Source organism: Erigeron canadensis, chromosome 1, assembly GCF_010389155.1.
Source record: "Erigeron canadensis isolate Cc75 chromosome 1, C_canadensis_v1, whole genome shotgun sequence".
Lineage (NCBI taxonomy): Eukaryota > Viridiplantae > Streptophyta > Magnoliopsida > Asterales > Asteraceae > Erigeron > Erigeron canadensis.
Window position 1 is genome coordinate 53,644,765 of NC_057761.1, and position 12,376 is coordinate 53,657,140.

Below are 12,376 nucleotides of genomic sequence, written 5' to 3' on the forward strand. Positions count from 1 at the left end.
TAAGTTTTGGAAGTAACTATTTTGCACAAAATGTTTCCTTTTTGGCTTTTTTTTATGTGTTCGTCTTCTTTTAATCATTAATTTTGAACAAATTGACGTTTTTTATGAACAGCAGTGATATTAGACTCAACGACATTGTCTTTTTATCGTTTGGTAGAGATCGATCATGTCACCAACACAGTCAATCTGAGGGCATGACTGACAGTGGAAGTCCTACTCCCGTTCTGAAGAAAACTAACTAAATGCTAAAGAAAAACCTCCATGTCCCACCTCATTGGCAAAAACTTCCCAATATGTCTTTCAAAGATTTCGAACTCGTGACCAACATTTGGCTGAAAGACATAATATAATTTAAAATTATTAATTTAGTGACTAAGATATGTATACTTTCAAATGAAAAGTAAAGTACTAAATGAATTTGGATTATTTTAAAATGTGTTTTTCTTATTTTAGTTGCGTTATCTATATATAACATTTATTAAAAGGCACCTCCCCTATCATCTTAAAAAGTCTTTGAAAGTGATTATTTTACCCCGTAACTTTATTCACTCAATTAAATATTCTACCTAATGTATCTCTATAATACGTTTAATGAATAATTTATAATCTCATTTTTTAATATAAATACACTATTTTTCTTTTACATCAAGTACTTATTAATAACCATAGCACCATCACCTTATCATTATCATTGCCGCCACACCGGCGCTGCCATCCGCGCGTGCATACGTTTAGTTTTATATAAAACGACTCAATCTTATTGTATTTTTTAAATGAGGAAAACTAAACTTTATCTTGTCATTTCGGGGTGGCAAATAAAATAATTTGCGAATTATTATTGAGAGGAGTTTAGACAAAAAAAATAAAATAAAAAATAACTTATATAGTAATCTCTGTAATAAATAAAGAATAATGATTTTTCACTAAGAATTTTGGTAAATGTCATACGATTTCTAAATTTTTTAAAAGTAAATAACCTTTTTAATGCTTAATGAATTTCTTAATCATTTATTGGAATGAAATAACTTTTTTTTATATAATAATGAAAAGTTAGTCTTACTTTTAAATTATTATGTTATTGTCTCAATGACAAACATCATGTATATATATATTTTTTTAATTTATTCTTTTGCTTTAAAGTTCTAATTAAAATGTCCGAAATGAAGATTAGTTAGTTAAATTTAAAAAAAATATTAATAAAAACAAATATAATCGATTCTAAAATGGATTATATAATTTTATAGGGTCTAAAAATAAATAAAAAAAGAAATTTATACAAACCCTCATTGGATTTCCCTCCATCCCCAAATTTCCTCTTTCCTGACCCAACGCCTCTCACCCAACAAACACACACACACACACACAAAAACTTCACCTAAAAAAAACACACACACATATACATACATTTACACTTACACATATACATCTTCTGATCAATAACACGTTCCACATTCCCACCATTAAAGTCTGCAAATTTAACTTACTTTCCCTTTTTCTTGATTTCCCAAATAACAAACCCAGTTCAATAAAATAAAATAAAACCCCCAAAAAATCAATCTTTGTCACTTCATTTCTGTTGAATTTAGGATTAATTTGAGTTAATTTCATCTGGGTATGTTTAATTTCTGTTAAATTTATTGATGAATTATAGTGGGTGTTTGTTATTATTATAAAGAAAGATGGGATCCAATGATAATCCGGAAAATGTGGCTGGAAATTCAACAAAAAACCAGTTTTCAGGGAGTTCAAGAGGAGGAGGGGGTGGAACCCGGTCGGGTCAATCCGTTTCCACAAGTGGCAGTGCTGGGTCACCGTCGACCCGGAGTGACGTGGCAATGGCGGCTACACCTGCTAGTGAGAATACTTTTTTGAGGTTGAATCATCTTGATATTCATGCTGAAGATGCTGGATCTCAAGTGGCTTCTGCTGCTACCGCTGGGTCAGTTTGACTTTTTTGTTTTTGCTTTTAGTCAACTTTCTTTTAATTATCACTCCAATATCTAATGTTATGTTGACTTTTAGTTTGACTTGAAGTTCACTACTTCAGAATAACTGCTTAAGTTGTGTAGTGTGAATTTTGCAAAGAGTATAAGAAAATGTATGTGATTACTTTTGGAAAGTACTAATTTTGAAGAAGTGAGATTTCGCTATGCAATGTTGGATGTTTCTTATTATCGTAGTTTAAGTTTTGATTCCTAAGAAGTTGGTTTTTTTAGTAAAAATTTTGGTTACTAGAAAGTAGGGAGCATGGGAGAACTTTTGAGCATGGGGGAACTTTTGATAGAGTCTTGTGGAACAGTGGTAAACACCCCAGCCTCTGGAGACAGTGGTCAGAGGTTCGATTCTCATCCCATGCAAAGGACGGAGTTCCTTTTCTACCATATAAGTAGAACCTGGAAGCAGCCTCTCTACCTAGATAGAGGTAAGGTCTGTCTACATCTTAACCTCCCCCATACACCGTCGAGGTATTGGGGCCCCAAACCCGTAGAAGACGGCAGTGGGCAGTTCCTTTTCTTTGCGGAAATTTTGAATAGTTTCAGGTTTTTTAGGCTTGATTTAGCGTTGGGAGTATATTGGGAAATTATGCCAGATGTTCGTCCCGTCGAGAAGTTTGGCCTTTTTTTAGGATTGAGTTATGTTTTCTAAAGATGTTGTTTTGATGAGATTAAGGTGGATGGTAACGACCATATTGACTTTTAATTTTACCAGATTCAGTTGAATAGTTATTTTATGTGATGATACTGACGAGTAGTTCTAAACAGTAGCAAGACAAAAAAACGAGCTCAACGTGCAACTGGAGGGGACAAAGGTGGTAGAGGACTTCGCCAGTTTAGTATGAAAGGTTTGTTCTTTATTCCGTCATGTGTCACATTCAACATTTTCTATGTGGGCTAGTGATGACCCATTTTTGTTTGGCTTATACTTTTTTCAAAGGGGTCAAATGAGTAAAATTGAAAAAGTTTGCTAGCTGGAAAATGGGCTGAACGCGTCAAACAGGTTGAAAGTCTCAAGTGTTTTAACCGTGCGCAGAACCTACTACACTATAGTTCTTTTTTAATTATATTAAGCACATTAATTACCTCTAAAATTTGAAATTTGAAAAGGCAAAAATGTTTTGAGGGGTTTGCACGTCTGCGCAACCTTTCTTGACCCAAATCAGATTTATCAGGTCTGCACAAGCTGTTCTTTTTATCATCTATATTGTGGGCTAACGCTTTCTGTCGATTTTTGTCATGTATAGTGTGCGAGAAAGTTGAAAGCAAGGGAAGAACCACTTATAACGAGGTTAGAGGATTCAGTTTAATGATTTTCTTGAGCTCGTAAACTCGCTGTATTTGTGTTATCTACATTTTTTTGGGGGGTGTATTATTATTTTAGAGTTGATTACATGAAGTTGCAACAATTGGTTTTCGGTGATTAGATAAACAGTTTCTGCATCTAGTTAGCTGCTAGGGGTCAAGTAGTTAGTCATAGAAAGTTGTTACATACTATCTGCAAAGAAGCTGCAACAGCACTGATCATTTAAGGGTAGATTGAAGTTACATATATACTTTCTTTTCTAACCTAGTTTGGCAGAATTTTGCTCTCATTTAACCACACTTCTTTTCTATCACACTAATGTCTTTTCTGATAAGTGTTTTCTTTCAGTTCTGTAAAACACAGATTTTTCGAAAACACTCAAACATCTGATTACATGATTTACCACTATATCAAACTGAAGAAAACATACGAACGTGAGCTATGTTTCATTTTTATCAAAACTTGCTATCTGATCTTTAAACACCCTTGTACCTCTAAATCTCTAGATTAGCTCTCCATCTTCACATTGCGAAGTGAACCCAGCAAATGTTTGGTTTCGATTGCATTCTTGTGCTTGAAGAAATAAGCATGTAACCTATTTCATAGTTGTAGGGTACTACTCTTAACATTTAATATTCTGTTTGTTAGTTTAAAATACTGTTCTAATTGTCAGCTATTATGTGCCAATACTTAAAAAATGTATGAATATGTGGGTTTGTGCAATGCATTGTATATTTCAAGTGATTCTGTATTAACAAAAGAAAATATCCATATAGTATGATTCAACTTGATGTCTGTTGCTTATCGTACTTTATTTACGAGAGACGCGTTACTTTGATTTTACTATTCATGTAACTTTTATGCTAAACTATGCATTAGCTTTTGCCACATAGGCATGAATAAGCATGCATTATTTATCCACTTTCTACATCTGAATCGTTATATCTCATCTCTTTAGAAAGAAAAGTATAAAACTGACATAGAAAGTTTGGCTCCCAGGTTGCAGATGAACTTGTGGCTGAATTTTCAGATCCTCGAAATGGTGATCAACCTCCCGACCAGGTTTGTGTCGCCTTCCAACTTTATATATGGATGTATTGACTTATTGTAAACACTCTTAAGTCTTCCCCTTTAAAATTACAAAGTTTGACAGAACACATTACTTCTGTGACAAAATAGAAGACTCTTGTGGCCTAAGACCTCTATCTGACATCTATTTATTTACAGTGTTGATGATAGGAATATAGGTAGTTTTAACTATAAAACTTCAATAGACGGAATTGTTCTGGTACTTATTAGAAGACTTCATAATTAAGCTAGATAGGATGACTGTTTTATATCTCATCAGCTTAAATTTTAAAAGTTATCAAGTTATCAACTGTAAAAGTAGGCAAGTTTTTGAATCATGAAGGGAGTAGAAGTCAGTAATGCATGTCTATGAGTTTTGTATCTGATGCTTAAATGACCTGTTTGTTTCATTCAAATGCTTATCACAGCAACAATATGATGAGAAGAATATTCGTCGACGGGTATATGATGCATTAAATGTTCTCATGGCTATGGATATTATTTCTAAAGATAAAAAGGAAATACAATGGCGAGGTCTCCCTAGAACTAGTTTGAACGATATTGAGGAGTTAAAGGTCTTGCCCTCTTTTATCTACTCAAAGTCAAGATATCAATAAATTCAACAGGGAGTTAATTTATTTAGGTTATGTTCTTACTTAAATGTCACAGAGTGAGCGTCTTGCTCTCAAGAACAGAGTCGACAAAAAAGCTGCTTATTTGCGAGAACTGGAAGATCAAGTGAGAACTATTTTATATGATCTATATTGGGATTATTTTTTTAGTTTATGTGTTGGTTATGTTTTCGTGTTCGTTTTCTTTTTATATCATAAAGCATGTAGGTCTTCAAAATCTAATAAAACGGAACGAAGAGTTATATAGCTCGGGCAATGCACCAAATGGTGGAGTGGCTTTACCTTTCATATTGGTCCAGGTACGTTTGTCCAGAATGGTTATTATTTTCTTGCTAAGTGGATATTAAAAAGATGCATCACATTCTAGTTCAACAATTATGATAACCATTCTCTGTAATCTCTAATAGTCTTTTAGATATCCGAGAAATATTTTTATAGTTTCCTTGTAGTATTGGGTGTTCGAATTTGCACTTTTAAAGGGATATTCCGAATAGTACGGCTTGAATTCATAATCATAAGATTATAGTATTTCAGCCAACAGATTTTAGAAATAATAAAAGAGTCAGTTTTTGGTCATCATTTAAGGACCAAAAAGGTCCGTATAGGATTATCAGTTTCATACCAGCCACAAGCTCGTCACAACTGATTATGTAAAGAGTAATAACCTGTGTATCTTATCATACCTCATCTGATAGCCTTTACAAAATTCATGATTGCTACAACTGTAAGATTATCTTGCACATCTTTTGCAGTCCATTTGATCACATTAAATAAATCTTTATTTTGAATTTTTGATTTTTTAATAGTGCATAGTTTTTCAAAACACATATCTGAACACCCTTGTTTTAGGTACAAAAGTTGTTATATGTTTGATGTAGATTCTTAATATATTTTGTTGCTTGGTAATTCTAGACCCGTCCTCATGCCACTGTCGAAGTGGAAATTTCAGAAGATATGCAGCTTGTTCATTTTGACTTCAACAGGTTAATTCATGTCACAACGTTTGTTATATATTTTTGTTTATTATCTCACCACATTATATACCAATTTTTGTATATCTGACCTAATTGCAGTACACCTTTTGAGCTACACGATGACAATTATGTTCTCAAGGCCATGAAGTTAAGTGATGGATCAAACGATATTCCCAGAGAGGGAGGTGTAGGATCCAGCATGTCAGCCATGATTCAGCCTGCCTCGTTTCCCCCACCAAGGTCCACCAGACCACCTCCCTCGCCTCCACTTCCAGGCATATTAAAGGGACGTGTTAAGTCGGAGCATTAGTCGATACAACCTCTGCAACATCTGTATATTATGTAAGCATATCCTGCTTTGCTAGTGGCAGATCCATAATGCCTTTGTATTTGATTTATGATAATTTATTTTAAATTCTTTGTTTGTCGACTGAATATTGAAAGCCTGTGGTCTATGTTAGGCTTTATACACTGAGTTGGATAATGAGGGACGAATAGAGGTTATTGTTGTGTAACTAGACATCAAAAAAACCTCAAATATGAGTTTGGGATCCAATTTGCTGGACTGCAAAAGAGTTTGAATAGCCTGAGTCAAACTTAAGCTTGATCAGTTAACTGAAACCTTTTCTGAGTGATAGTGCAAACGTTTGAGTCATGTATATATATCAATCCAGAATATATACGTATCGTGTCAAGTTTATATGAATTTCTATTGTATACTAATATCTTTTTGGTAGAGCTGGAGTGCGTGCTTACATTGGCACGGTTCGCATATATTTTATTTTCAGACCTTTCAAGGTATTCAAGTTTCTCAATAAAGGTTGGTCTAAGAGGGGCATGTGTGATGGCATAAGGCCATTTGCCCTGCATCACTGGTCGAAAGGCTGGTGTGAGACATCAGGCGATGAAAGCGACCAGGGAATGCTTTGCCATGTTGCACGCCGTAGGTTACCCTGTATCAGTCACTTCATTTAACTTACATTGTACATTTGTCGAATGTATATCATAGTTTTGTACATGCAAATAGTTCAATCAAAATTTGAATAATCGTAAACCCATATGCTAATGACAAGTAATTTTAAATTTTTATCCTAAGATCTGCTCCAAGTAATTGTCTAACCCTACCATTTTTCTTATCTCCATCTGACTACCTCGTTAGTGTCACATTATCTTTTTCTAATTTGATATTATATCCTTTAACAAAAAAAAAAACTTTGGTTGAAAAATGTTTTGGCCTTACCTTTTTCTCTTCCTGAAATTTTCTCACAAGGAAAAAGAGTATGGTTTTGTTGAGAAATCATTTGAGAATATTGATAGGTCACCCACTTCTTCCTAAAAACGACGAGAAAACAAGTGAGAAAAAGAGTGTTGACAAAGGCCTAAGAGACTAAAATAGTATCTCTAATCCCACTTTCTATGAGTGGTTTCACCTTAAGATAGTTGTATAAACCCATAGCCGGACAGTCGGACACCGACATTTTTCATTATATTATGTTATTTAGTTTGGGTTACTTTTTTTTTTTTTTATAGAATATTGTGTTAGTACAGAAGTATGAGAATCTTTTCTTTTAATAGAAACATTTTCGTACCTCATGTCTAATAGTGAGAATATGTCTAATGGTAAGATGATGAAATGTGAAAAAATCAGGGAGCAAGATTAGGAAAGAGAATTAGTGAAAAATTCTGAACGTTTTAGGTTGATTTTTAGGGTTAGGATTAATCATTTTCCTTTAAATAAATATATAAGTATAAGCGGCCATCCACGAGTCACGACTTAGGTCCTCTTGAAAAAAAGACCAGATTCAAATCCTGATAAAAATGATAATGAATAAGAATTACGAGTAATATAAGCATGGTCGAGGGGATAAACAAGAGTGGTGGGAGTGGAGGCGGGGAAGACAGCGGGCCCGAGTAGGGTGAATTGGGCACACCGCCGCCTGGTGTTTGGGGTGGGGAAAAAGGGAACGAAATTGGGGTAGCTTCACCGAGGAGAGAGAAACCAGGTGGGGACCGTGCGCAGGAAAAGGAGCCAATTGGAGGACGCCACGTGGCATGTTGACCAAGCCCAATGGCTAGAAATCGGACCGTTTGCTTTTTTTGTTTTTTTTTTTACCCCTCAACCATCTCTTTATTTCACTATATATAACACACACTTTTTTTAAACAACACAACACTTCAAATCAAAAACCCATCACTTTTATAAAAAAAATAAACACTCCATCTTTATAAAAAATAAACATCTATTACCAATGGCTTCAAAGAAAACCAAAAAATATCCATTCAACAAAGCAAAATATCGCCAAAATGATCCGCAAATGCAAGCCAATTTTCATCCAAATCAATACATGCCTCCACCAAATAATCCTCCTCCAAATCAATTTTATTCTCAATCATCTCAACCTCCTCCAAATCAATATCCTCAACCCCTTCCAAATCAATCTTATTTTCAACCCCTTCCAAATCAATCTTATTCTCAACCCCTTCTAAATAAATACTATTCTAATTCATCTCCACAACAACTTTCTCAACCTTCAACTCCATCCGCTTATATTCCACAACCGGCGTCTCCACAAGTGTTTGGGTACGGTGCTAGCCCATCTACGCAAACCAACACCCAATTTTACAACATGGCTAAAATGAATGATTTTATTCCTTTCGAGAAAAATGTTCAACAAGACGACCAAGAAGTTGAAATTGTAGCGGAAACCCAACAAGACGATGTTCAACAAGATGATGACGTGTAAGAAGTCCAAGATTGCGGGAAAAAGACGAAGTCAAAGCGTGAAAATTGGTCGCCGGCACAAGAGGTTGCTTTGGCACAAGCTTGGGTTCAGATTTCCGAATGCAAAAAATATGAAAATGAACAAAAAGCGGAGGGTTTTTGGCGTCGTGTACTTGAGCATTACACTACACTTGTCGGCCCGACGACACAGACCATTCATGGGTTAACGCCAAAGTGGAAACAAACGAACGCCACCATGGGTCTCTTCAACGGGCTATACAATCAAGCGGTACTCTTAATTATATAGTTTTTGCTTAGTTTTTAATAATTATATAGTTTTTGCTTAGTTTTTAATAATTATATAGTTTTTGCTTAGTTTTTAATAATTATATACTTTTTGCTTAGTTTTTAATAATTATATAGTTTTGTTCGTAGTTGTTAATAATTATATAGTTTTTGCTTAGTTTTTAATAATTATATAGTTTTGTTCGTAGTTGTTAATAATTATATAGTTTTTGTTTAGTTGTTAATAATTATATAGTTTTGTTCATAGTTGTTAATAGTTATATATTTTTTAATATGGTATATATATGTATTTTTTTTTGTAGACACAAGCCAAGGGAAGCGGGTGCAACGACTTGGATATTATGAGAGTCGCTATAGCGGATTTCAAGACCCGCACCAAGAAGGACTTTCCTCACCACGCCGCATGGGATGTTGTGAAGATACACGACAAATGGGCCGAGCAAGAATGTTTCCAAATATACCAAGACATGGGACCTTCACGTAGCGACTCTTCAAAAAGGAAATATGGAGAATATGAGACAGCCAGCACCGGGCACTTCATTCCCGACATGAATGAAGACCCAAACCCTCCATTGGAAGCGGCAGCAGCGACAGCAAAAAAGGGAAAAAAGAAGGCATCCGCATCCGGACCCGCCTCCTCAACTGTGGTGGATGAGATTAGCGAGTACGCCAAAAGGAAGACGAGATACTTGGGTGAAAAACACGAGACGGATGAGAGGCGTGCAAGACAGCGGGACATCTTGTTTTTCACCGGCTCGCATGCTCATTTAACCGATCCCGTGATGTTAGAAACCGTTCTTAGCGAGAAACGCGAAATTGTCGCAAGACATGGATGACAATGCCCTTTTTAGTTTCGTTGTTGTTTCATTCGAATAAATGTTGGACTTGTTTTTAGTTTCGTTAATTTTTTTCAAGTATTATTATGTACTTTTTTAATTATTAATGAATTTTTTTTTATGTTTTAAATTTATTGAGTAAAAATTAATGGAAATAAAAATGATGATTTGGAAATTGGGGTGAGTGGCGCCACCATTTTGGGGTGATTTGGGGTGAATTGGAAAAGTTTGAGGTGGAAGGTTTTTATTGGAAGATGGTAATGTGAAAATTTGAGGAATTTTGGGTTGCGGAAACCACTCCCACTAGGGGTGTTGATGGGTCAGGTTATTTGAGTTTCGGGTTATTTGGGTCGGGTTATTCGGGTTTTGAAAAATTATAAATCAACCCGTAACCCAAACCAAATAAACTTTGGGTTATATGGGTTTGGGTTGTTCGGGTTCGGGTTTTGGGTGACCCATATAAACGTGATTGATAGAATTTACGTGCAACTTAAAGAGATTTGTTAGTTATGCAACATTGCAACAATTTAAATTCAATTTCAAAAACTTAAATATATGATATTTATTAGATTAACAAACTTTTATACCCAAACGGTTGAAACACATATAATTTTGCGTTTTTTGAATTCTTAAATGAAAAGATAGTTGTTTTATCGTTAATATTCAAGAATATATATTTAAACAAATTTGATGTGTTATATATCTATATCTATATACATAATACAACAATAGTTATTCTGACTTTTTAAAGTCATCCACCTCAAATTAAAATTATCTCTAAACATGCGACACAGGATTTATCCTACGTGGCACCTCCATATTTTTTTCACACTAATAGATTTTCATTAAATAATATAATATAATTATACATATATTTTAAATATGGCATATAGAAAAACATATATATATAATTTATAATTTATAATAAACATATATAAAAATCACGACTAACCTTGCATGCCATTTTTTAACTTTTTTATTTTAATTATAAACACTTCATAATTCATGACTCATAATCCATGATATTTTATTACCTTTTCTTTCCTTTCTTTTTCATTTTCTATTTACTATATACACTTCATAATCAAACTATATATATTACGTTCAACACGTACATCTCAAATTACATAGCCCTTTATAATAATCTATCTATACATATATTATGTTTCACACTTTTCTTCGTTGTTAATTTATCATAATCATGAAGTATTTTTCAATTGGTTTTTAATTTATAAAGTTATTCTTTGCCCTAGGCTTAAAAGTAGCAGTACCATTCGCAGGTATTTTCATTTGAGTTCCCTCATTTCTGGACTTTTTTTATATAATCTATCTATACATATATTATGTTTCACAGTTTTCTTCGTTGTTAATTTATCATAACCATGAAGTCTTTTTCAATAGGTTTTTAATTTATAAGTTATTCTTTTACCGTATGCAATATATATATATATATATATATATATATATATATATATATATATATATATTAAACCGTAAAATCCTAGCCTTTTAAACCCTTTTTTCAACCTAAAGCTAGCTTTAAACATGCCACATAGGATTGTATCCTACGTGGCATCTCCATACTTTTTTACAATATTTAACTTATAACCTCTATTTATTCTCAGACCAATGTAATTATTTTATTAAATATAACATAAAATTAAATCAAAACTATATACACAAAATTAAAAAAAACTCAAACCCATTAAGATATAAGAAGACGTCCAATACATCTATTAATTTGGCAATGATATTTGACAAAATAATATTATTATTAAAATATTACAAATTTGAATACTTATCAAATTTTAAAATTTATTTAAAAATATTATTAGGTTATACAGGACCAAACAATTTTGTTGTTTCTCCTTCGTTCTCTTGGCCGAAACCTTAACCAAAATTGGTTATTCTAGCCACAAAAAAATGTCTATTTTATAATGATAATAGTAGTTATTTTGAGTTTTACGAATGAATTTCTTGATTGTTGGAGATAAAATACTTTATTTTCTATTTTGTTTAGGATTATTTTTTCCCCCGTCACTACATAAGGTTTTTCTCCATCTTTTCAGCATAACTGAAAGCAAAACTATAATGATTTTCTCTTATTTATCTTATTAGTTTTTTACTTATTCGTATGTATTTATGTGTATTTTATATGACTAAATTTTTGTCATTTTTTTTTTTTACTTTGTATATATTATTTCGTTTGATGAATATATAGATATCATGCTACATTATCGATTTATGTTTGATTTGTTGATGATATCAAAATATCTTAGGTTAAATGTTGGTGTGTAATCACTATAGTAGGTTTAGTGACTGTGATATCGACATGTCAGAAAAGACAAAAGATGACTAGAGTAATCCAAAAATTAACCATTAACTATAACATAATCAATTTCAACGTAATAAGCCTATAAAATAGCTATTTATTAATGCATAAAATAACCTTTTTAACTAACCGCGCATCGCGCGGGGTAAAATATCTACTTAGTATATATAAAAGAAACAAACATCTTATTCGGATTATTTGGGTTG

General features: G+C 33.1%; 1 protein-coding gene across 1 annotated transcript; it reads left to right on the forward strand.

The window, feature by feature from the left end:
- Window positions 1-1,310: 1,310 nt before the first annotated feature.
- Window positions 1,311-6,637, forward strand: LOC122584780 (transcription factor-like protein DPB). Its single transcript, XM_043756839.1, has 9 exons — window positions 1,311-1,939; window positions 2,763-2,842; window positions 3,242-3,285; window positions 4,300-4,362; window positions 4,797-4,943; window positions 5,038-5,106; window positions 5,201-5,299; window positions 5,913-5,983; window positions 6,074-6,637. Exons 1-9 carry the CDS (start codon window positions 1,680-1,682, stop codon window positions 6,282-6,284), a joined length of 1,044 nt encoding a protein of 347 aa, XP_043612774.1. The 5' UTR covers window positions 1,311-1,679; the 3' UTR covers window positions 6,285-6,637.
- Window positions 6,638-12,376: the final 5,739 nt, after the last annotated feature.

What these genes read in the sequence shown, in the direction of transcription:
- LOC122584780 (XM_043756839.1), top strand. Translation starts at nt 1,680, where the DNA reads ATGGGATCCAATGATAATCCGGAAAATGTGGCTGGAAATTCAACAAAA. An exon ending in TCGCCAGTTTAGTATGAAAG is followed by an intron (nt 2,843 to 3,241) that starts GTTTGTTCTTTA and finishes TGTCATGTATAG; the next exon opens with TGTGCGAGAAAGTTGAAAGC. An exon ending in GTTCATTTTGACTTCAACAG is followed by an intron (nt 5,984 to 6,073) that starts GTTAATTCATGT and finishes ACCTAATTGCAG; the next exon opens with TACACCTTTTGAGCTACACG.